Source organism: Pituophis catenifer, unplaced genomic scaffold, assembly GCF_029215685.1.
Source record: "Pituophis catenifer annectens isolate HBS135680 unplaced genomic scaffold, rPitCat1.0.hap2 SCAF_3, whole genome shotgun sequence".
NCBI classification, from domain to species: Eukaryota; Metazoa; Chordata; class Lepidosauria; order Squamata; family Colubridae; genus Pituophis; species Pituophis catenifer.
In genome coordinates this window covers 33,172,743-33,199,377 of record NW_027256883.1, presented here as the reverse complement: position 1 = coordinate 33,199,377, position 26,635 = coordinate 33,172,743, and the positions used below count along the sequence as shown (strand labels likewise).

The window sequence follows — 26,635 nt, the reverse complement described above, 5'->3', positions numbered from 1 at the left end:
CTTGCATGCATGGATCACTCTCTATACAGATTCAATGAATTGCATAATCACTTTATAAGCAAACATCACATCTACATTTTAACATTTCTTTTATATCATCTGTGCCTGCAGCCTTAACCATTTTCAACATTTCATAATATTTATGGCTTCCTTTTCATCCATACTTTTGAGGGGCTACTATTCATAGGATTCATTTGAATTCCATTCTTCAGATTATCACAGATATTCTCACAAAAATCTTTAAATACTCCCTCCCGCATTCTTTTCCTTAACTTCCCTAACGACTTCATCATGTGCATTATCAATCCGCTCTGCAGGAAGCTCCTTGTTTAATACTTTTTATCCTCTTCTACAACCATTACTATTTCCACCAAAATTATGCATTAATTGTCACTTTTAATCCTAACCATTTATGTTTTCTGAGTACTTTTTTGCAACTATCTTTTTCTCTTTAAAGAGATTATACAATCAACTCAAAGGAGATACTCCCTTTTAATAGATCAGATTACCCCTCTAGATCTATCTGTGTTCTGACCTAGGCTTCCTGAGTTAGTAAAACACATCAGTAGTCCCAAAAACCTCTTTTATTGCAACAGCTGTGAATTCTGTTCATTCACAGATGAGTTCCAAATAGTTGTAAAGAGTCCTTTGGGATAAGGCTGATAATCACCCACCTTTATCTCCCTTGACACGCTGCCAAAGACCTAATTGACAAAGCCACATGGAGTCCAGAATCAAACAGAGCTTCAGACTTTAAACTGAACAGAATTAACAATGTTGCTTCCTGCAAAGGCCCATGTGACATTGCTCCTCCTTTAAGTCTTATGGGAGGGGCCAACCCTACTCCCAAGATCTTTCTTTTGTTTTAACTGTTCTGGCCTTCTGGCAGCTCTGCACATGCACGCACTGGGAACAGGCTCCCCCTGTTCCTCTGCCTTGCTGAGGTCCGACTTTGGAGGCTCCGGAGGCAGCATGTACCTCCCAGATGGCCCTTTCTCTGCCTCCGATGCAGAGCCCTCGTCTGAGCCTTCCCCAGACTCCAGGACTGGCCCTTGTTCCTCACCAACCTCCTCACTGTCCAACTCTGCTGCCAGCTCCACCGGCCGCCAGCAGACCACAACAATCTGCATGGAAACTGCAATTATAGTCTGAGACTAAGATTAAGTTCCAAGATGCTGACCTCCCCTCCAAGATTTGGCAAGTGGCTATAAGAGAAAGGTTCCTTTAGAATGTCTTTCTCAGAAAAGATCACCTAGAGCAGGGGTGTCAAACTCAAGGCCAGGGGGCTGGATCCAACCTGTGGGGTGCTTAGATCTGGCCCGCAGGGCCGCCCAGGAACCAGCAAAGGACTGGCCTGTGGTGACTCTGCCAGTGAAAACAGAGCTCGGGAGGGGGAGGGCAGTGTATGGCCTTCCCAAACTCTGTTTTCATTGGCAGAGGGTTGCAGAAGTTCATTGCAGCCAAAAACGGAGCTCAGGAGCCCATTTTTGCTGGCAGAGAGCTCAGGCTGCCACAAGCGCCCCCAATATGAGTGACATCGAGCTGGCCCTGTCCACCCTGGCCCTGTCCACCCTGGCCCCCCAAGGTCAAAAACAACTCTGATGCAGCCCTCAATGAAATCGAGTTTGACACCCCTGACCTAGAAATACATTATGGTCATTGCTGTGAGGTGGTACAGGCTAACTTCTGTTGACAGAAGTTCGATCCTGACTGGTTCAAAGTTGACTCAGCCTTCCATCCTTCCAAGGTCGGTAAAGTGAGGCCCCAGATTGTTGAGGGCAATATGCTGACTCTGTAAACCACTCAGAGAGTGTTGAAAAGCATTGTGAAGTGATATATAAATATAAGTGCCATTGCTATTGCTATTTAAGACGTCTGATGTGTGCTATTATATTATGTTGGTTTAATCTTTTTAATTTGTATTGTGGTAGCTGTTTCTTTTGGGAAAAAAATTTCCCCCTAAATATGTTACAGTATTTTTCAAGAACATATTTAATTTCATTTTCCAAGTTGTTAAGTCCTGAGCTTAAAAATCTACATTTACATGCAGATCTGAAACAAGCCATGTGACTATCTACCATGTGAAGTACCTCTCCTATGTGCTAGAAGGTTATGTTATTAGCCAGGCTTGGGTGAAACAATTCACTGCCCACAAAGCAAATCTACTGTCTACAAGGAATGGAGTGGGGGAAGGAAAAGGGACATAAAACTAAAACAATACATTATACTACATTCCCATCAGTGTAACAGTTCCCACCACAGGCAACACTTTGTCTTTAACAAAGAAGCTCACATTCTATGCCTGTGAAATCCCTATACAGACTAGTACTGTATGAATGCCAAAAGGAACATCTGTGTGTTCAGAATCATAGCAGCCCAACTTTTTAAAGTCCTCTCATGCACAATAGTCCATCAAAAAGCCCGATGAGAAAGAATTCCTTCATTCCTTTCCTATTCACTGACATGTATTTTAAAATTTCAACACCTAGCATTCAACCACATGTATTCATATTTCTTTATAGCAATAGCAATAGTATATACTGCTTCATAGTGCTTTCATGGCCCCTTCTAAGTGGTTTACAGAGTCAGTATATTGTTCCCACCAATCTGGGTCCTCATTTTATCGATTTTGGAAGGACGGAAGGCTGAGTCAACCTTGAGCAGGTTAGGATCGAATTACTGGCTGTGGGTAGAGTTAGCTTGCAATACTGCATTCTAACCACTGCGCCACCATGGCTCCTAATATATTTCTTCATATTATTCATTTGTCTATTTAATAGTTTGTATTAAATTTAACTTCTACTGCTATTGTTAATCTGAAATTATTTTTACATTGAATTAATCTGGATTAATTTTTTTGTTAAACAATTGCAAGAGAAATTAAGAAAACTCATTTCTAAATAGTAGAAGTACCAAGATGGAAAAAAGTATACAGTCTAATTCTAATGATAAGATATATTTTGAAAACAGAGGGTACATCCAACAATTCAAAGAAGTTTAATGGGAAAAGCCAACCAAAATATACAGATTATCATGATTTTATAGGACTTGAGCACTAATTTATAAATGCATGCTAAATACTGTAACCTATAAAGAGAAAGTACAGAACTGTTTTATAATGTATTTTATAAATGTTTATACTTTTTTTTTTTTTTGGCTATTTGGGTATTTATTAAAGGTAAAGGTTCCCCTCGCACATATGTCTAGTCGTTCCTGACTCTAGGGGGCGGTGCTCATCTCCATTTCAAAGTCAAAGAGCCAACGCTGTCCGAAGACATCTCCGTGGTCATGTAGCCAGCATTACTAAACGCCAAAGGCGCATGGAATGCTATTACCTTCCCACCAAAGGTGGTCCCTATTTCTACTTGCATTTTTTACATGCTTTCGAACTGCTAAGTTGGCAGAAGCTGGGACAAGTAACAGGAGCTCACCCAGTTACGCGGCACTAGGGATTCAAACCGCTAAACTGCCGACCTTTCAATCAACAAGCTCAGCATCTTAGCCACCAAGCCACCGTGTCCCTTCTGGATATTTATTAGCCTTTAGCAAAAAGATTATTTTATAAAGGCAAACCGAACAAAATACACATCTGTTTTTCAGGTGTATTTCAATAGTGTTGTCTTCAGTAACTAACTACAATCTACACATCCTACACAATGCATCTAAAAGGAGCCCACATGACTGCTATACCTCAGGAGAACAATGGGTAGGTAGACTTTTTGAGTTATACCCGTCACTTAGGTAAGGCTCCACAACTTTATTTTGAAAAATAGTGAAAAGAATAGGTTTTTGAAGCACTACTACTATATAAATATTTATGTTCTGATGGCGGTGTACAGTTTGTAATACTGTAAGCTATATAGAATGTAGAAGAGGAGGAGGAAGGAAGGAAGGAAGGAGAAAGAGAAAGAAAGAAAAAAAGAAAAAGAAAAAAAGAAAGAAAGAAAGAAAGAAAGAAAGAAAGAAAGAAAGAAAGAAAGAAAGAAAGAAAGAAAGAAAGGAAGGAAGGAAGGAAGGAAGGAAGGAAGATTGCATTAAAACTAGGGAAGTTTTTACAGTCCAGTTCTGAGAAAGATTTTGAAAGCTGTATCCAAAATTTGAGGGTCCACAATCTGGTTGGAAAGGGCTGAAAATATCAGGAAAAAGGCATTTATCATTTATACCCCACATTTTAACAGATTGCATTTCTCTTTAATTTGTTGATCTTTGCTTCTATCTGCCCACTACACGCTGTAATGAAATTAAGTTGAAATATATATTAGAACTTCCAAAGTTAGCTAAGTTCATTCAGAAATCTCGCTATCGGGCTCCTGGCAATTGTTCAAGTAAATAATAAACTCCTAAGGTCAAGGATGCAAAAGGAATAGCCAGCCTTAAATTGCAGATCACGGGCAATTGGTTAAGGCTGTTAAATTATCATTATCAGTTCATTACAAATTGCCTTTGCTTGCAAAAAGATCAGTCTTCTAGCAAAAAGAGAACAATAAATTCTGTAATGCTTCCTCAGAATAAGCTCTTTAGAGTAAAAAAGAAAGATGAGGACAAACTGGTCCTGGAAAGAAAAGAATATACAGTTATTCAAAGAAAGTTTACTGATTTCAGCTATTTCGGCTCAGGATTTTTCTGGCCTAGGGCTTTGCTATGAGATTGTTCTTTGCCACATTTTTCAGTCTCGACAAATATGCAATACTTGTGTTATATATTTCATTTCAAGTGTATTAAATATATATGATTAATTTCCCTTCAGCTCAAAACAACTTAGCCCATACTATTAAGATTTCAGCAAACATATCTTTCTATTCAAGTAACCAAAGTGACTGTATGGAAGAAAAAATATTTAAGAGAACCTATCTTTTAAACATAATAAGGGTGAACAAAAGGGATGCACTGTTTAAATGCAAAGATGTATTATAAACATCTGAGAGGAAATCCTGATGTTGTTTTCAGTGCAGGTAGTCCTTCAGTTATGACCATAGTATAATCATTCCCATCAGGGTTGTAACTTACGACATTTGTAAATTTTACTAATTTTACAACTTTTTGTGGCAGTCAACCTTTTAAGTGACCTATCATAAGTTAGGATTGCCTGCACAAGATTAAGCTTACATTACTTTAATATTATTTCAAAAAAGAAAATTTTAATTCAGTTTAATATTTGAACTATTTTGTTAAATACCATGTTTGGTTGGGCAACTGAAAGTAAATCAAAACTGGTGTTTGTGTATTCCCTTTAAAAACATAACAAATGTGTCTTCTTACAGATTTATTGTTTGAAAAATATTATATATGCCAAATATTATATATGTTCAGCTAATTTTATATAGAACCATCAGCATCTAAAAGTAGTTTTCTATTATTATCCCAAATCGTATAGGTCTTCCCTTAATTTCAAGACTGTGTTTTCACTGCACCAGATGGATTTAAAGATTAATGAGCTCCCATTATAAAGTCCTTCAGTTATGTTTGACTATCATTGAGAAAGATTTGTTATATTTAGAGCTTAGTTACAAATTATACTACCGTATGCTAGGCTAGAGTGACATTCCTCAATCATGTGATATAGTAGTCTAGAAAATAGGGGGCCATCACAATAAACAGAGCAGGGCATAACATTATTTTTATTGAACAATTGTAGTCAAACAATTAATTTGACATATATTTGTAAAATAAATTAATATCCTGATTTAAATCAGGCATGTAGCACTATCCATAAACTCTTTGTATATTATTGTGCATTCCGTTTATTACAGCACCACCTATAGGCCCCAGCTGGTTAAATTAGGATTTTTGCTCTACTATATATTGTTAAATATGGATTTTTGAAATCTAAACTCAATATCCATTCAGCTCTATTGGTGAAAATTTTAATGAGAATTAATATAAACTATTCATAATTATAGTAAGTAATCGGATTATGGTTTTGCAATCTCCTTAAAAAATATCAAAACCTATGCATCGAGCAAAACTGAAGTTTCTGCTTGGCAACTTATTTGAAGCATACACTGCTGATTTGGTTTATTGTGCAATGTTGACACATTCTACCGATATTATTATGTTTCAAAATTTGATACTATTAAGAACTGGTTATTTTGCTAATGGACAACTTGGTAGAAGAATAAAGCTTCTTTGCTTGCAATTGAATGGGCAATACAGTTTGCCAATTTCTCTTCCTTGTTGCAGTCCTAATGCTATTACACCTGTTTTCTGGAAGGTTCTCCAACCCTCCAGAATCTTTTCCTGATTTTTTAAAAAGCAGATTATAACTATTTTAAAAAATGATTCACAGAAAGCAGATTAAATTTCAATATTCAGTGTCTTCCTGGATCACATAGTAAACTATCATTGAAAAAAAGGTCAGTCTATCAAAAAAATCACTTAATGAATTTAAAAGATTATTTTTTCTATTTTCTTATCATGTTTAGAGACTATCACTGCAAGAAGGGGGAAAAGGTCTATAGCTAGGCTTATCAGCATATACAACAAACCACATAATAATAGCTAAATCTAAGTGCGAGCAAGATTAATTGCATCTCAGTCGCTCTTTTATTTGACATCTCAGAACTGCTTTCAGCTTTCCCACAATATCGAATTGCGTCTGTGTACACACCAAACACCTAAGAGATAATTCATTTCACTTTCAACTACCTTTTCAAATAAACTTTTCTAAACAAAGGCATTTATCTACATTTAAGTGGCAGGTGAAATTCTAGCACACTTCTCAATAAAAAGAACAGAGAGGCTTTACTCCTTCACAAAAGATTTGAGGCACGTATTAGTGGTACCAGCAATCTAGAAATACCCTTGGGCTACAGAATTATTTTCTCACACTCTAACAAAAGAGGAAAAAAATAGTCACATAAAAGTGATTTTATCCACTCATACATTGGAGTTATCCAATCTCTCACTTCTGTACCTCTATGCACCTAAATAATATTAAAAGCAGGCTCTGTGATGAAGAAGAAGATGCCCGATTTGGAAATGAAGCAATGCTTGACCTAGACTTAATCATGAGAATAGGCACTAAACTGTGATGTGAAATGTATAATAAACCAGAAATCCACATTTCATGTATCCAAATCGACACTGGACATCAACATTTATCACTGAAGCATTCAATGCGCAACTTTCCATATAAAGACCCCATTTTATAATTTGTAGCTTTTCTCCTTTTACTTCTTACTTACCTATATATTGCAAAACATTTAGGCAGTTGATAATAAATTTTCATCTGGCTCCTAAGCTCCTTCTCTGAGAACTTCATTTAATTTTTAATAGCACATTAAATAATTAAACTGAGCACAATTTTTTCTCTTGTATCAAAGTTTCAGTACGGTTTTACACAGTTTTAGAAAGAGTTCCTTCCGATGCATATCCACTTGTATTTTAAATCATTTAAGTTCATTTAGAATTTGGATGATAATTTATCGAAATTGTTTGAACCAACCTTATCAGATGCTTTTTAGAATTGTAATAAAACAGCATTGTGATGATTTACCCCAATATGTTAAATCGGTGCAAGGTTATAAAATAGACTTTCAATATCACATCCCTGAGCCACAGATATAAAGTTCTGTTAGAGTTTTATTTTTGAAAAACAAACTAACACCTGGAACTATTGACATAATTAGAATAAAACAAGCAGAGAATAATTTATAATCCAATATTTTAGCTTTTCAAATCTTAATCCTAGCCCTAGATTTGTGGCTGTATTCTGATATTAAACACCCATAATTTGCGTCAAGGATACATTTGCCTTGTTCTTTCTTTCACATACTTTGTAAATGTTTAGTACAGTATTCACTTCCAGTTTCAATGCAGTTTAATACAGATAGTCCTCAAGTTACTAGACTTTTTGGGACCAGAAGTCCCATTGCTAAGCAAGACAGTTGTTAAGTGAGACACACCTGATTTTCTGACTTTTTTTTTGTCAGTGATTTAAGCGAATCACTACAATTGTTCAGGGAATCACACAACCATTAAGTGAATCTGGCTTCCCTTATTGATTTTGCTTGTTGAAAGCCAGTTGGGAAGGTCACAAATGTCGATCACATGATGCTGGGATATGTATACTGTACATGCCAGTTGACAAGTGGCCAATTTTGATTACTTGATTGTAGGGATTGTGCAACAGCTGTAAGTGTGGCGACCTGTCATAAGTCACTTTTTTCAGTGCCTTTGTAATTTTAAATGGTAGCTAAACAAATGATTGTAAGTCAAAGACTAGCTGTATACTGATTAAATCCTCTCACTCATATCCATTGCTTCGTATTCCACTCTTTGTACAAAGCTCATTTTAAATGAAGGATATTTAGGTTTAAAAATGATTTGCTAAATTCAGGTAATACACTGCAGTCAATTTAAACTATAAGTAACAGCTTCTATCATCTTTGCCATCAGATATGGAAGAGCCCAACAGTCACTATATTGTAATGTATTCTTATCATGTAAAGCATGAAATGACACGCTGTATATTTTACTTAAATGAGATATTTATTCAACTTTGATTTTACTGCTTCTATTAAGAACAGTTAGACTAGGAACTGATCCATGATTGTTTAAACTTCAGGACAAACATTCAACATTATTTTCTTCTACTGAAGAGAAACATTCATTTATAAGACAACAGGGATATTTATACTGTAATCCAAGTAAAAAAAACATTTAAATTGATAAAGTGAAAAATAGAGTATTCTTAGGTGTATATTCCAAAACCTTAATTGCAACATTCATCTTTTAAAGGACTTTTTGAAGATCCTAGAGAAAAAGCATTAAGAAGTAAAGATTTCCTCTTCTATAACAAAAGGCATTTTTCATGCTACCAAGACCTTTTCATGTTTTATTACTTACATTTGAAAATAATCTTTACCCAGGAAGCTTGTATTAAAATCTACAAGAAGCTCAAAAGTATAATGCATTCTGTCACTGAAGCCTCATCTGAACAATGAGCAGTATTATCATATTAGAAAAAAATGAATACAATAGTATATTAAATATCCTGTTGTGTTCTTGGCCTCTCTCCAGATTCTCTGTTTTGAAGACAAACTCTGGAGTTCTCTGCCGTATTTCTCAGAAAAAGCTGAATGAAGTAACAAAGTCTAAAGAGGCTTAGTGATAAGCTTTGACCAATTACCACTGACAGCATGGCTTTATGTTACACATCGTATTTTTAGGTTTTTCGCTAATCCCTCTTCTTTTTCATTCCAAACCTTATGTTACTTGAGAATTTGACAGGAAGTTGCAAAAAGACAAGGCTGTCCACATATTGGGAGTTCAAATGGTCAGTTCAAATATTGAAAGAAGATTTTTCATTTAACCAAGAGAAAGCAAACAAATGGTCAAAACAAATGGAGAAGTATCACTTTAGTACCACTAAACTTAGTTAAGTCTAATACTCATTACACAAAACAGTTAACTGTAACATGCATACAGAACTGTCAAAAGTTGCAAGCCATAAAAATGTTTAGCGTTCTATTAACTATTGGAAGCATTTATTACATATGAATGAATTCTCAGATTCCAACAGTCAACCTAAGTAAATAAATACATGGCTTGAACTGGTGTTCTGCAATCAGATATAGATATCGAGGAAATTTGGCAGACACAGGAACAGCATTACTTTGAAAGAACTTCATATCATCTGTTTGCAATTCCTTAAAGCAGCCATATCAATAATATCAAAATAGTATTTTTTTTACTTTAATTAACTGTATGTTCTAATTATAAACTGTTGGTAAATTCGTAAAACAAGTACAGTAAAACCTCCATAGTTGACTACCTCCCTATAGTGACCATCTCCCTAAGTTGACCTAATTTTCATAGACCGGACATATCCTATATGTTCAGAACAGAAAGCCAACCGCTCTATATTGACCACTTCTGTAAGTTGAATCTTGGCCACCTAGACCTTGACACATGGCATTAATTCACCCTCTATAACAGGGCTGTCAAACTTGCGGCCCGCGGGCTGGATGCATCACACATTGGCCACGCCCACGGCCGGTTTAACAATGGGGAAAAATGTCATGATAGGTTACGTGATGATGCCGTGACGATGCGAGGGTGACACCCCTGCTCTATAACTTGACGAGTTGAGTCCAGTCTGCACCAAGGGCAAGAATTGGTAGCAATGAATTTCTTTCAAGAAGAATATCAAAGAATACAATATTTTTTACTTTGATTCGGTGCTGATGAGTGTGGACTCTTTTTCAAGGCGATGCCTGACAAGAGCCTCGTTATGAGAGGTGACAAATGTAAGAGTGGAAAACTTTCTAAAGAACATTTCACAGTTCTGCTGTGTGCTAGCTTAAACGGAGAAAAGCTAAAACCTTTGATGATTGGTAAATCAGCAAAGCCATACTCATTCAAGAACCTGCAGCCCAAAGACCTTCCTGTCAACTGGAAATCTAACAAATCTGCATGGATGACTGGTGCCCTATTTGAGGAGTGGATAAGAGGTATAGACTGAGAAATGAAGAGGAAGAAACGGTCCATTCTCCTTGTAGTGGACAATTATCCTAGCCATCCCCAAGTGAATCATCTTACAATCGTAAAACTGACATTTTTGCCTCCAAACACTACATCAAAACTTCAACCTCTTGACCAAGGCATAATCAAAACATTCAAAATGAACTTCCAAGCCCAGCTTCTGCAGTGGGTCATTGCTAAAATCCAAACCTATAGTCTGCCTGCAGAAGCAAAGTCCTAACCCTAACCCTGAACCAGAAGCAATTTTCCAATCAATATTGACTGAGGTACAACCCAGCAGAAAAATGCTGGAAGCAACTGATGAGGCAGAAGAATTAAGTGAGAACACAGAAATTGCAGATATTCCGAAAGAAGAGGATGTCAGTCATTTGATAATGCAGTTAAAGTCATTTGCCGGGGGGAAATGCTCAGGTATGCTGAATGGTATAGCCACTGGTTAGAGTACTTTCTCTGCTTACCTTCATAAAAAGAATCAGAAACAGACTAAAATTCTATCTTTTTTTTTCCAGAAAGAATGACCAAGCCATGAGAAAACAATACATATGTAAATGTATTGATATTATATGATACAGTATTGTGTGAATGAGATAATAAACTGTTCAAATCTAAAACCACCTATATCCAATCAACTAAATCTATAGTGTTATTCTAGTTCAGGGGTATCAAACTCACGTCGTCATGTGATGTATCACAATTTTCCCCTCTTTGCTAAAACAGGCATGGGCATGGCCAGCGCATGACACATCTGGCCCGTGGGCCGCGAGTTTGACAACCCTGCTCTAGTTCATGTTAATATACAATAAACTTCCTACCAGTAATTAACTTTCATGGACAAGCAGTATTATCTATACCAGGCACAGGTTGAGATTTGTATAGCTTTGAAAAAAGCAGAAAGCATAAATAATAATTTGCCATTGAGAATTAACATCACACTGCACTGAGAAGAGTCAATAAAGGAAGCGCTAATCCTCCATCCCTGGTACAACTGGCACTGATTACAATTTTCAGAACCAAATTATTCAATACACCAACCTATTCCCAAACAGACCATTCTATACTGGACCTTGTTCCCACACTTAAAAGCTTTCACCCATCTTCTCAGCCTCTGACACAGAGGCAGCAACATTGCCACGGGTCAAAATCTGGATCAATGATAAAGTTCCTGAAACAGGAACTCAATCTGCTTCTCACTAGCAGAGACCTGGCCACTGTACACCCATTTTTATGTTTTCTCATTTGGGAATGATTCATAAGACTACAGGGACGATATCACCATATAATTGGTACTCACATTGCTTTTTCAAAATTACACTAGGTCCTCTATCTTGTTAGATTTCAACAGGTCTAAATTTTGGCTATATGTAGACTTTTCTTGCTTGTGGACAAAGTAATTAATTATATTCAATTTCATCAGAAACCATAAACTTGGTTATCAGACTGCAGTGACTGAATCATGCAGCTGCCAGCATAGACAACACAGTTATAGCCCTAAGGTTGCTCTGACCTCATAGTGGAGCCTGAGAATCTGTCAGAAAGGTGCTCTCACAGGGCAAGATATCAAGAAACAGCTGCATAGGTTAAGCATATTACGTTAGTTTTTCCTTCGTTTTCAATACTGCTCTGTCTGCAATATTGCATCTTGTGCTTAATAGCATGCTGGCATACACTAGTGAATAGCGAGGAGCAGACGTCATGAAGTATCTCATAATTCCATTTGTATTTCTTTTGATTCAGAAATAAATCAAGAGAAATTGCATTCATCAGTTCCTAACGAAGTTCTCCATTTTGTGAATGGTACTTTCTTCATGGCAAATATTTATTTTGTTTCTTTTTAATCAAGGAGTCTGGTTTAAGAAGCGATCTCATATCCTTGAGATTGGATTAATTAAGATTCTAGCCATATCACCACTGCTTTTCATGTACATAGAGTGTAATAATTTATTAGGTAACTTGCAGTTTTTATGTAGACGATGTTGGGCCTAACAAAATATGGAAGGTCTTATGGCCTTTCTACTTCTGCATTTTGTGTCCAGCAGTGACCAATCATAAGCACTTTCCAGGAGCTCATAAATAGAGCCTCTTCTACGGTTGTTTCCTAGCAACGAGCATTTCAAACACGTTGCCTTGATTCCAAAGTATGGCAAAAAGCAATGGATCACCAAATAATATGTGATTTTAAAGAAGCTATGTTAAACTATCACAGCAAAACCAACCCCAAAAAGCTTGTGTCAAGAGGCTCAGTCTGGTGGGGAAGGTACTTATACAGTAGGTAAGTATAAGCAAAGATGCTACAACAGAAAAGACTTACAACAAATATTACAAATTTCTTCTATTGTCTTAAGAACCACCCATTTTACGATTGATGGCTTTCTCTAGACCAGGGGTGGGCAAATATGGCCCCTTTATGACCTGTGGACTTCAAATCCCAGAATTCTTGAGCCAGCTTGGCTGTCTCAGGAATTCTGGGAATTGAAGTCCACAGGTTGTAAAAGGGCCACAGTTGCCCACTCCTGCTCTAGACTACAAAAGCAAGAAAGTTATTTATTCCAAAGGGCATTACAAACATTTCAAGGAAGCTTAAAGCAATGTATTATTCTTTAGATATGGCATTCAGTGCAAAATGATTTAGTTTCATGTAGTGACATGCCAAGGTGAATCTGCTATAGGATCAGTTATCAGTTATAGGAACAGGAGGGAAAGCAGACTATGCTAATGACATTACAAGCAGACCTAGATATTTTTACAGGTAGTCCACGACTTATAAACATTTGTTTAGTGACCGTTCAAAGTTACCACAGCATTGAAAAAAGGGACTTATGACCTTTTTTTCACACTTATGACCACTGTAGCATCCCCATGAATAGTGACTAAAATTCAGATACTTGGCAACTGGTTCATGATAGTTGCACTGTCCCAGGGTCATGTGATCATTTTTTGCAACCTTCTGACAGGCAAAGTCAATGGGGAAGCCAGATTCACTTAACTACTACGTTACTAATTAAACTACTGCAACGATTCACTTAACAACCATGTCGGGAAAGGTTGTAGAATGGGGTAAAATTCAAATGTCTCGCTTAGCAATAGAAACGTTGGGCTAAATTGTGGCCATAAATCAAGGACTATCTATATATTGCACAAATTCTGCAGACAAAAATATACAGTTAAAACTACCATCAAAAGTGATAAGGCATTTATCTATCTCCAGTGTCATGAGCCGTGTTGGTGCAGTGGTTAGAATGCAGTATAGCAGGCTAACTCTGCCCAGGGCCTGGAATTTGATTTGGCTCAGTTGATTCAGCCTTCCATCCTTCTGAAGTCTTTAAAATGAGGGTCCAGATTGTTGGATTTTTGAATTTTGAAAAGAATTCTAAGCATAGAAGTTTGAGTTCAAATTACTTAGAGTTCAGAACATTTTCCATGGATCTGAAACAATTCGCAGAGTAACAGAAAATTTGATAGCCCTGTGCCTCAGAAAATGCCTGCCAAATAAGCAAATCTTTAAACGGAAGCAAAATCACCTTGCTTGAAATATGCCTGAATCTGACTGGGAGATTATTCCGCAGTGTAGACACTGTAGCAGAAAAATGCCCTTCTGCTACCATTAAATGGCATCCTCATCAAAAAGACTAAAGATACAAAAACATTTTATGGTTGAAATGTCCTGACTTTAGAGCATTCTGACGTTACTGGAAATGTTTTTACCAGTTTGATGCAGTTATTAAGGTATATCTCAAGCCCAAGGATGACTTGGGGTCAATTATTCTCTTAGCCCACAGGTGTTAAACTTGTGGCATCATGTTGCCGTCACGTGACATTTTGCGATGTTTTTCCCATTCACGGAGCTGGAATGAGCGTGACTTGCGCATGACACATCTGGCCTGCAGCCCGCCAGTTTAACACCCCTGTCTTAGCCGAACCTACTCCATAGGAATCCTACTGTGAGAAGAATTGGACTAGAGGGTACTGTATATGCTCCTTGAGCTCCTGGAGAAAAGTTGTGATATAAATATACGAAAGAAATAGATGAATTATTTATTTATTTTTATTTTATTTTATTTTATTTTATTTTTGAATTTATATACCGCCCTTCTCCCTGAGGACTCAGGGCGGTGAACAGCCAAATAAAAACATCAAATACAAATATTAAAATACAGTTAAAAAATATATATAAATTTGGCCCCATTAATTAAAACAATAAACAAAACAATTAAAAACACTTAAAAAGAATTAGGCCAGCCCGGCTTGTTGGAAAAGGAAGGTTTTAAGGGCACGGCGGAAGGCACTGAGGTCATGGATTCTCCTTATCTCTGGGGGCAACTGATTCCAGAGGGTGGGAGCCCCCACAGAGAAGGCCCTCCCCCTGGGGGTCACCAGCCTGCATTGTTTGGCTGATGGCACCCCGAGGAGGCCCTCTCTGTGGGAGCACACGGGTCGATGGGAGGTCGTCGGTGGCAGCAGGCGGTCTCGGAGATAGCTAGGCCCTATGCCATGGAGCGCTTTAAAGGTGATAACCAACACCTTGAAGCGCACCCGGAAGACCACTGGGAGCCAGTGCAGCTCGCGCAGGAGCGGTGTTACATGGGAGCGCCATGCTGCTCCCATCACTACCCGCGCTGCTGCGTTCTGGACCAGTTGGAGCCTCCGGGTGCTCTTCAAGGGGAGCCCCATGTAGAGAGCGTTACAGTAATCAAAGCGAGAGGTCACGAGGGCATGAGTGACTGTGCACAGGGAATCCCGATCAAGAAAGGGCCGCAACTGGCGGATCAGGCGAACCTGATAAAAGGTCCCCCTGGTTACAGCCGTCAGATGTTCCTCCAAGGACAGCTGCGTATCCAGGAGGACTCCCAGATTGCGAGCCCTCTCTGTGGGGGCCAAAGACTCGCCCCCAATAGTCAGTGATGGAGTCAACTGACTATATCGGGATGCCGGGAACCACAGCCACTCAGTCTTGGAAGGGTTGAGCTTGAGCCTGTTCCTCCCCATCCAGATCCGTACAGCCTCCAGGCACTGGGACATCACTTCAAGGGCATCATTGGGGTGGCCTGGGGTGGAGATGTACAGCTGAGTATCATCAGCGTACTGATGGTATCTCACCCCAAAGCCACGGATGATCTCGCCCAGCGGCTTCACATAAATGTTGAACAGGAGGGGCGAGAGGACCGACCCCTGAGGCACTCCACATATAAGAGGCCTCGAGGTCGACCTCTGCCCCCCTGCCAACACGAACTGCGACCGGTCGGAGAGAAAGGAGGAGAACCACCATAGCACGGTACCCCCCATCCCCAACTCTTCCAACCGGTGCAGCATGATACCATGGTTGATGGTATCAAAAGCCGCTGAGAGGTCTAACAGGACCAGAACAGAGGAGCAACCCCTGTCCTGAGCCCTCCAGAGATCATCAACCAACGCGACCAATGCCGTTTCCATGCTGTGCCCAGGCCTGAAACCAGACTGGAACGGATCCAGATAGGATGTTTCCTCCAGGAAACTGTCGCGCGACCACACTCTCAACAACCTTCGCCAGAAAGCGAAGGTTGGAGACAGGACGATAGTTAGCCAATATTGCCGGATCCAGGGACGGCTTCTTGAGGAGAGGCCTCACCACCGCCTCTTTCAAGGCCGCGGGGAAGTGACCCTCACTCAATGAAGCGTTGATAACACCCTGGAGCCAGCCTCGTGTAACCTCCCAGGAGGCCAGTACCAACCAGGAGGGACACGGGTCCAGTAAACATGTGGCCGCACTAAGTCTCCCCAAAATCCTGTCCACATCATCGGGAGTCACAGCATCAAACTCCTCCCAGATAACATTCTCAAGACTATTCCTCGTCGCCCTGCCCTGATCTACCCAGTCAGAGTCCAAGCCCCCCCGGATCTGAGCGATTTTGTCATACAGGTATTGTCCGAAATCCTCCGCCCTGCCTTCCAATTAACAAGCATTACATCCTAATCTCCACTTCAAGGTCAACATGGAGAATTCCAAACCATGAAAAATTTTGCTTGCAAACACTAGATCCGTGATGGAGAACCTATGGCACATTTGCCACAGGTGGCACGCAGCGCCCTCACTGTGGACACAGAAGCCGTCGCCCCAGTTCAGCTGTGCCGTGGATGTGTGTGTGCCTCCCACCGGCCAGCTGGTCTTCAGTTCTCTGCCGCACATGCGTGGGGAGATAGGGTGCACATGGGGGGTGCATGGATGCACAGGGGGTGGGGCACATGCACAGGGCTGCACGCACATTGCATTTTGGGGGTTTGGGCGCACGCGTGTATTCACGCGCGCACATGCACGCTTTGGGCAGTCGGTCCGGAAAAGGTTAACCATCACTGCACTAGATGAATGGAGTGGTTAACAAATATAGTAAACCAATTAATAACAATCAAAGAGCTTCAGTGCTAGAGTTAAATATTTGAAGGAGATTCTACTGAATTAGCTGCGGTTCCTAGACCATTCTCAAGTCCAGTTTTGAATGTACCACTATGTGGATTAGTTTGACTGGGCAATCCCTGTCAAAGAAAGTTAAACCAGTTGTAGTTATCACAGGAATTCTAAATCCCTCAGGTTACTTTCAAGACCTCTAGCAAAAAGACAAGTCTTGAAAGCACCCAGTACGCACATTTTTATGCGTACTGAGAAGACTCATCATCTACACCTCTATGATTCAATCTATCTGATGTATTGACTAATGTATTTCTGATATCTTTTTTATTATTAAAGTCTATCAGGCTGATATAAAAAAAAAGAAAGCTCACCAACAATCATATGGAATTTGTCTGTAATTATTTAGACCATTATTAAATGTGCTTGTAAGCCTAAACATCTGCAGCCTTATTTTCCAAATGCAAGTCTCTTTCATCCTCAAAGTCTTTATACTGAACTATTAAGCCCTAATGAAAATGTGTTGCTTTTTAAAACAGTTGTCTTTGTTTCCTAAGAATAGACAGGAAATACTACTTTGTATCAGAGCAGGATTTTCAATTGGTGCAACGGGTGTCAACCTTACGTTACCCTGAAAGGCAAGCAATCACATAATTTATTGCCAAAAATGTTATTACTACCCCAGCATACTTGCTCCTTAAAGGACTGAAGCCCACACATAATATTGCTTTAAGTATTCAGGTCCTAGGAACTTAATATAGAGGAATGGTATAACACATATGTGGGCCACAGCAGTATGTCAGTTATGTGAGTAGAAATCACAATAGTATTAAAATATGAAAAGAGGTGGGAAAGTAGGTTATAACATTTACTTCCCCAATTCAACTCATAATAGTTAATAATTTCTTAATTTTTATTGAAGAAAAATCACTAAAAACCAGGAGTAAGGTAACATGAACACTGCTATCTTTCTTACATATAGAAGTGTCTACCTTGTTGACCTGTCCTATCATATTAATCCATCATCTCTTTAAATTTAATATCATTAAAGTCAAACTTTAAGAGCCTAGACATGGCAGAGAAAACCACATATTTTCCCCCTTTGGGAGGTAACCAGATGTCAATAGCTGCAGCTGTGACTACATAATTACCTGTTTGCATTAACATAGACCACAGTTTAGATTTAATAGGTCAGATGACAATGCAGCAAAATGCATTTACCCTATGATTACCCCTTTTCAAACATTCTCTCACTCGCAACTTCGACCCTGGGAACATTGCACGCACAGACTTGGGTCAATAAGAAACATTGGCCAGCACAATAGGCCTTGCCTCAAACAGCGCTGTTGACAGACACCAGCACAAAGGAAGTGAATAGAGTCCCCCTCAGTTCTCACACAGAGCGAAGAATGACTCAGTGTACTGCTGCTTTGGTGCACTGTTTGTACAGTGTATACAGCTTTTGTCCTCAGCCACTGTTCCTGGCTCAATGCGGGCTAAAGAGCCTAGGAAATGAAGGAGGAAGAATAGCTCTGCACTCTTTCCTGCAGCCAACAGAATATCCATATGCACATGACAAGGTCAATGAAAAGCCTAAAGTCACCAGTTGACTCTCTCCCACCTTAATTACTCCCACAGTACCTCTGGATTTATATTGGAGCTCCAGCTGTAATACTCAGAACAATTTTGCCTATTAGAATATTAGCTTGAGGTTCCTTTTCCTTTGAAAATGTTTCTCCTGTTAGTTCTAGTGCATCACTAAATGACCGCATCATTGGGATGTCTGAGAATTGAAAATAAGAGAAGGGCACCAGAATTCTGAGCACACATTTAAAGAACTGTCAGTAGAAAACAGGGGAAAATGAATTAGGTTCAGGCAGCTTAGTACACAAACAACAAGCAAGCATGGTAGTTTTTTTTAGAAAAAAATAGGAACACTCACAATGTATCTGAGAGTTCTTAGCTGTTGAATTTAAGGAAGTCATTCTTAAGTAGTTACTTGAATTAGTAGAAATTAGAGCAAAGAGGACTAGGTGGCTGCCTCCCCTCTCTTTGTGAGTGTCCTATGGACATTCAGATGGTCTATGTGCTGGATAAACTATATTTTAATTTGACCAAGAACAATAGAATACACCTTAAACAATTTCAAGAAAACAACATGCTTATGTTGAAAAATCTTGCCTAACCACCACAATATTGAAATGGGATTAAGTGGGCTCTACTGTGTGTTCACCAACATTAGACCCAATGTTGGACATTCAGCTTAAAACCCCCACAATTTTCAGTAAGTATAATCAGTGGAAAAACTGCTCTACAATAGTTTTTGTTAAGCACAAGAACAAAATGAATGTGCGCCAGAGTTATAATACATAATAGGTATGTAATTAATAAAGAAAACAAGTAGTCGTACTAAAAATACCGCTATTCCAAATACATTGGTCTCTCCCATTCCACAATTTTCTTCTTTAGTAGCTATGCCACCTGCTTATTATATCAATTACAGGTACAGACCTGACATTGCTGAGTATTCCCAGTTTATACAGTAGTGTTCTTGTTCAAAACATCAGGCAACTCTAACTGTAGCCTTCTTCAGAGCTCCCAGATTACACAGCTGCCTGAATAAGGAAGGAGGGAAAGATTTTCTCTCTGATATGATTTCTCATCAAAAAGGACCAGGATCCAAAATGGCTGCTTATATCAAATCTGAGTATATTTTTGCATTTCACTGATAGACTGGATACAGTTTTGAAAAGAGAGAGAGAGGAAACATTAGGAAGAGAAGCACGAACACTCTTCCTGTATTTTCTTTAAGTTTTAACACACAAATACAAAATGGGTTGTGGGGGAGAAAAAAGTAGTTCTACAGAGGGAAAAAATTGGATGATTTTCTAACTTCTCAATATCTATTATATGAAGTATCTCCACTTTGTCCAGGATTCTTAAAACAAGCTACTGAATGCTTTTCAGCCCAAGCACTTCAATCTCCCAGGCTAACTTTCTGCATAGTCCATCAATAGTTGGATCATTCACAATTCTCCCCTATTGACATATACTGTACATACTTCCAAAATCATATTTTATCCTCTCTGGACAGCAATCACCCTTTAAAAAAGACTTTTAGTGTAAAATGCTTTTCATGTCAACTTACCAATACTAAAAACTATACAAATACGAACCTGCATTTTACGTTTTTTATGACCTTAAAATGTGTATATGTGATTTGCAACACAATCTGGTATGTAAACTACCTTAACTGAACTTGCTAACCAACCATGCCTCATTCCCCCATGTTGCTCCATTTCAGCTCACTGAATTGCCATCTTTATTCCTAATCCAAAATAATATTGCAAAGGAATAATGTAGAGGCAGGCTCAGGTCTCTGTCTCTCTGCATGTCAGCAAGGTAATTCCCTTAAACCTCTATAACAAGAAGCAAATTTGGTGAAAGGTGGGGTGGGTTGGTGGGTGGGACAGAAGTCTGCAAAAGAAAGATTCAAGTTTGAAATTGGGTAAGATTCAGTCAGAGGTAAACCAGAGGTTGTAGAGTAAACCATCCTAGAAAAAACAATCTGGCAATACAATCCTATGAGAGAGATGATTGGGCTGTATCTTGAAGCCCTGCCAGCATTTTCATTCTAAACTTCCTTCTTCTTCCTTAGTCACATGATCCAGAACAAAACTTATTGTAAATAATTCCAGAAGGCATCTTCTGCATGCTTTTCCTAACCTAGAAAAAGTTTCTTTTTAACTGACACTATTCTATGAATATAAAGCTTTTGCATGGTTTTTATTTTTCTTAAATGGCTAAGATTTTATAAACCCAAGCACATTTTTGTTTTTTAAATGTTCCAATTGACTATATATCTTGATAACACTTATTACTTTTTAGTCTCAAGAGTGATTAACTTTGCAGCATCGAATTAGAGTTTACTTTTTATGTTAATGTACCATTTATAATGATTGGTTAAAAGTTGAGTAGAATTTCATAGTTGTGCAATTTCTTGCAAGAAACACACTCATAAATAAAAGATACATCTGCATCATAAATTTTTTTTGATGTTTAAATCTGCATCTGGTGCAATAAAACAGTGCTGAAGTCTTTAGCCTTTTTAATGTATTTGCTACCCCTGTATGCTATCATATGTAATACTATTTAAGGAAAATTGAATTATTAATTATAATGTCTATTTTGAGGAAGGTGATTTGTAATGACTTGTATTTTGTCTCCTGGTGTGAATTCTGCTGTCTACGCTATTAAAAAAAAAGTCCAAAAATATTTAGAAATTTATGGTTTCACCCATTTCAGCAACACCATCTTTGTGAAATACTGAACCATAAAAAGCAGCACCTCAATTTGAGGCTGAAAATAACTACTGCAGAACAACACAGTGGGTGGCAAACAAAAAGTGCACTGTAAGGCATTTAAACAAATAAGATGAAGTCCACAAGAGATAAAAAGTTATAATTTCCTAAGTGTACATTACTATAAATAATCCTGGGAGCTATTTGCTGAAAAATGCATAGATTCAGTCTGCAATCACATAGCTAGTCTGTAAAAAATGCACTCTAATGTTTGACAGTAGACATAGAGGCACCACATGCATTGTTTGGGCAAAGAGTTACTGTGAATAACCCTGTAAAAGCAGTTTTTTAAAAGCCACCTTCTTGAATCTAACCTTCTCTAAACATAAATAGTTGCTATTTCTTCCTTCCATTTCTGTAATCCGTGAAAATAGCACAAGGAGAACAATCTTACCAAAGATCTGAGACTTTAGTGGACTATGACTAAGAACAAATAAAACAAACCATTTTTATCAGTCAACAAAAATTACTAAAAGTCACTGTGTCAGACCTACCACCACTTAAACCTCTAAGTAGAAATGATCCTTGGCTCCATTTGTTGAGAAAGGTATATATTAGAAAAGTGTACTGCACTACTGCAATACACTTGACTTCTAATAAAACTATGCCCTCCTGAACAAATGGAGCCAAGGATCGTTTCTACTTAGAGGTTTTAAGTGGCGGCAGCACTGAAAATCACAACTAACAAAAGTCAAAGTTGATGCCATGCCATGCCGTTTCTTTTTCTTTTTAAACGGGGAGAGGTGCTTTAAACGAAAATATAGAAAAGCATTCTTGTCAGCAAATGTAATCATTTATAAGTTGAAAGTGTCAGGAGCAAACAAGCAGACCCACAGGTGAAGATTTCAATTAGCTGTTTTATTGCTCTAGTCTAGCCTGTACAAAGGAATCTTCTCAGAATGAGAGTTTGCACCTGAATGTGACTAGATACGGTTCAACTGCATTCAAGAGGGGTCTGACTTCGCCCTCTGGTGCCCACATAGGGATCCCAGACTAATTCTCCGTTTTACCCCCTGCCTTAGCCAGTCTTTCCCCTCCACAGAAAGGGCGGTATCACCTATGTGAAATACCTATTTCAGAGAAAATAACATTTTTCACATTCATATTTGATACTGACCTCATTTGATGTTCAAATGCTACTGTAAGAAAACATGAACTACATGTATTCACATGGCCTCTTTGCTCTTGTTGCACAGTGAAACAAATGAAGAAGCCATAAATACCCATAGCTTGATATATAGAAAATTAGGAAACATAATGAATTGAGGGAGCTTCATCTTGACACATTTCTCTTATTCTTTTGTAGTTTACATTACACTAATTGCTGTGTAATATAATGTCTTTGACATTTATTTAATCTTGTATTGCTTTTGGATCTTATTCATTTTTCCCATTCTCATTTTGTGGCTGTAGGTAGCTTATACCAATTTTTATATTTTATTTGTTTTATTTATTTTGTAATATGTTATTATAAGACAGTGAATAACAACATATATAACAAGTAAATCTAGATTTCTTCAGTCACTTGAACTTACATCCTGATCACCCCACTGGTTTATGTAGCATTTTATACATGAGACAATCTTTGGAGATGTGTCCAGAATGCAATAGCCAGACTAGTAAAACCATTTCTCCACAGCAGAAAAGTACCACTTTTGAGATTGCTGCAATTCTGAGGTCCAATTCAAAGTGTCAATTACTTCTTAAAAATCCCTTTATGTCACAATACTGGGCTACATGAAGTATTGCCTTGCCAAAGTTGACTTGTAATTATCATTAGAGAATCTCTCTTGTGAAATTCAATGACTAGAAGCAGCAGCAATCTTCTCTCTAGTGATCCCTGTATAATGCTTGCGGATGGGCATTTTTACATTTTTTTTCTAGGCTGAATTTATTTCCTTTCTTGAGTTTACTGTTTTTACATGATTGTATTGTACATCACTCAGAGACATGTGATTGGTGTGGTAAATAAATAAAACACATAGTGCACACACACCCAACTTACAGAGCTAGAATATGACCATTTAAAGATGGCTACTATTGATAATTATAACTACTTTTAAATGAATATACAACATGAAAAAATAACAGACGATTCAGGAATCATGAAAACGTTATACTACAAATTTGTATACAGTGCAGTGGGCCTTCGGCAATTTTACTGAAAATTTTTTTTAAAAAAGCAAGTGTTTTCAAGGAAAAGCTATCAAGATAACATTCCAAGAGAGATGGCTTTTGAAACAAGCTGTTATGTCCAGTTCAAGTTGCTGGTGCCATTTAGGTTAGTCCACATAGGTATAGGTCTAATGCCCTCTCAAAGACTTTAGTATAACTCACACAAGTGGAATTTCTTTTCCACCTTGTCTCTTCCTTTTAATTAGTTTTATTCTTTATATCTGAATAGAACACTGGAAATAAATTGTGTAAAGGGGTTCAAAACTCTGCCCGTCCTATTCAACAGCAGATTGCTCTCAGAAAATGCTCTGAACAGAACAGGACCAAATTGGGTAAAGCTGGAGCAACCAGCAAAAGAAAGATCAAGTTTGAAAATGGACAAAATCTAGATCTGAACTCCAGACAAAAGCATCTTATAAAATATTCCCCCAGGGCTGTCCTATGGAGCAGCATTTGGGCAGCTGTTCAAAAGGCTGTTAATAGCTCCATTCTACACCCTCCTGGTCCTATGGCCCAGGCCCCAGAGCATATGTGCTTCTTAGTGTATGCATACCAACAAACCACAAAGAGCAACATGAGGAAAAGAAACACAAATATAGACATATTACTATATTACACAAAAAAAAAAGAAGATGCTTGTTACGGCCACTGTGGGTATAGGTGTTGAAAAGAATTTAAGAACTCATAACCTATATATTTTCCCCAAATTATTTTTTCTTTGAATTTGTGTTGTTTGCATAGTAGGTACGAAGCTGTAAAAGTTTGTACCCATATTGGTTGTTGTGAAAAAGGACCCACTTATTCCAATTCAACTAGAAGAAACTGTCCCAAAATGCATTAGTAACATGACGAGCTCTTATCTTTGCATCTTCTCCACACAGCTATCAGTATAGCTAAGGCTATTATGATAACTGCAATTCACAGTAGTAATAGGAGCAGAATGATTTAGGAGGGGGCACTTGTGGAGAGCCAAAGAAATGACCTTGGGGAAACTATGCAGCAACAGTTACAAAATATATAAGCCTGGGAAAGGCATTTAAGCATTACAGCATTAAAAACATTAGGGGGGAAAACCTTCAAACTGGCTCTACCTTAACACTCTGGAGCAGTGTTTGTCAAGCTTGGCAACTTGAAGAAGTGTGGCCCTTAACTTCCAGGTTGTTGGAGCTGAAGTTCATACATCTTCAGGTTGCCAAGATTAAGAACACAGCACCAGATATAAGAAGGAGGGAAAGGGGGAAAATCCTGAGGCTTTAAAGACTCTGTTATTGTAGGCTAGCTCAATAAGAGTTCCAGTGAATAAAGTCTGTTTTCCTGACCTGGTCAAAGGAGAAGAGTAATATCATCAAATTTTGGCAGTTTTTTCACTTGGGAGGCAAACCATAAATTGCTAGGTTCCAACTTGAACGAGGTACTAATAAATGGCTCTTATTTATGGACTCTTCCACCTCAGTTTCTGCTCTTTCTTTTTGCTTCCTTAAAGATAGTTCTGGAATCCTTTTCTCCCCTTCCCCTGCAAAATATTTTTTCTTCTTCTCTCACGCTTGATCTTCTCAACCATTATTTTCTGTTTTCGGAGCCTCTTTCTGGAGACCTGCCTCATACCTTTCTCTCTCTAAAAATGCAAAATTTGGCCTGGGTTAGGCAAAATGCAAAAACTAAATGCAGCAATCTTGAATACCAATTTGATGTTCCATTCTTCTGGATGTCAACTCATCAGGAAAATGATATTCTGTATAAATGTTGCCATATTTAAGGCAGCATATTTGAGGCAGAAAGACATAAAAGATCCTTTTTGCCATTGAAGCCTTGCACATGCATGATCTCTTAAGCTGATTACTCTTTGTAAGGAAAATGCTCAGTCAGTATTTTTAAAAAGTGAAATATTTAGAAAATTTGAAGAAGAGATATTATTCAACAATAACATCATACAAATAGTTCACTATAACACATACTTTCTAGACTTGTGCATACTAAATATCTATAGTATGACTATACTTACTTGCCATCTGCTGGTCGCTTGCAAACACAATGAAATTTGCCACCAAAATCAATGTATAGATCATCTTCTAATATGTAAAATATTTTTCCTGTGACAATTTTGTCTTTGGCAGGTCCCATCTGAATTAAAGGACAGGACCTCAACATTGACGCAAAGGATTCCACATTCTTGGAAGGCACCTAGATAAAGCAGTCATTTTAATTTAGGAAATTATCAGATTTGATGTATTAACATTCAATGTAATTTTTACAGAGACATTTTTATTTTATAGAAAAATTAAGGGTATCAAGAAACAGTAGCAGGAATCATATGAATAATCTGAAACATTCATTCATAGACCATTGATCTTGATGGAGATGTGGGCAGTGTTACACTTATTTATTCCTAGATAAAGAGTTCTGCACGAAAGTTGAAGTGGCTAAGAATGTTCTTCCTATTTTAGGATTAAGGATGGTGAATTACTGTAACCTATCTGCTCTCAGGATCATGCACAATTGATTGTAATCATTATTTATTATAATGTATCTTTCTCTTATGTGCTCAAGGTAACATGTACGGCAGTATGTTCCATTTCATAATAGTTAAAAAACAGCAGGCAGTGTAAAATACAGCTATGGAATACCTTAAACGCTAGACAATGTGATATCATATTAATTTTGTGCCTGTTGTGTGAGCATATGCACACATCTGGGGGCAAGGGTATTTTACACAGTGGGCATGCAAGCTTAGAAAAATATAAGGCTGCTTTAAAAAAATTAAAAAGTTCTTTATATCACTTCTGCATTTTAAACATTTCTAGTGAAGATCTGCCTAGTCCAGGGGTCAGCAACCCGCGGCTCTGGAGCCGCATGTGGCTCTTTCATTCCTCTGCTGCGGCTCCACAATTGATAGGGCTTTTGGTTAGGACAGGTAGAGGAAAAAGGACGCCATTCCATGGTGGGGGAATCGGACTTCCGTTCAGCAGAGGAAAAAGGACACCGCGCTAGGAGACTTTATGGTGGGGGAACCAGACTTCCCGTTGGCTCCACAATTGAATGGGGGGCTTCCGGTTAGGAGCTTTGTGACTCTTTGAGTGTTTAAGGTTGCCAAACCCCTGACCTAGTCCTACAATGAAATAACAGGGCTTTTTCAAAATCTCTCTCCAGAGCTTCACATGGCCTTTCTTTTATAGTATTAACAATTTTATGCTGTGCATTTTAATCATTGTTTAAAATAATTGTAAGATTAATTTAGAAT

General features: G+C 38.2%; 1 protein-coding gene across 2 annotated transcripts in view; it reads right to left on the bottom strand.

Annotated features, from left to right (window-relative positions):
• Positions 1–26,635, bottom strand: part of LOC139314697 (tumor protein D52-like) — a 68,057-nt gene that overhangs the window by 9,544 nt on the left and 31,878 nt on the right. For both annotated transcript variants that reach the window (XM_070940481.1, XM_070940480.1), the window contains one exon: positions 25,400–25,578. In XM_070940481.1, coding sequence (XP_070796582.1) covers positions 25,400–25,578 — 179 coding nt within the window. The remainder of the gene's footprint in view (positions 1–25,399; positions 25,579–26,635) is intronic.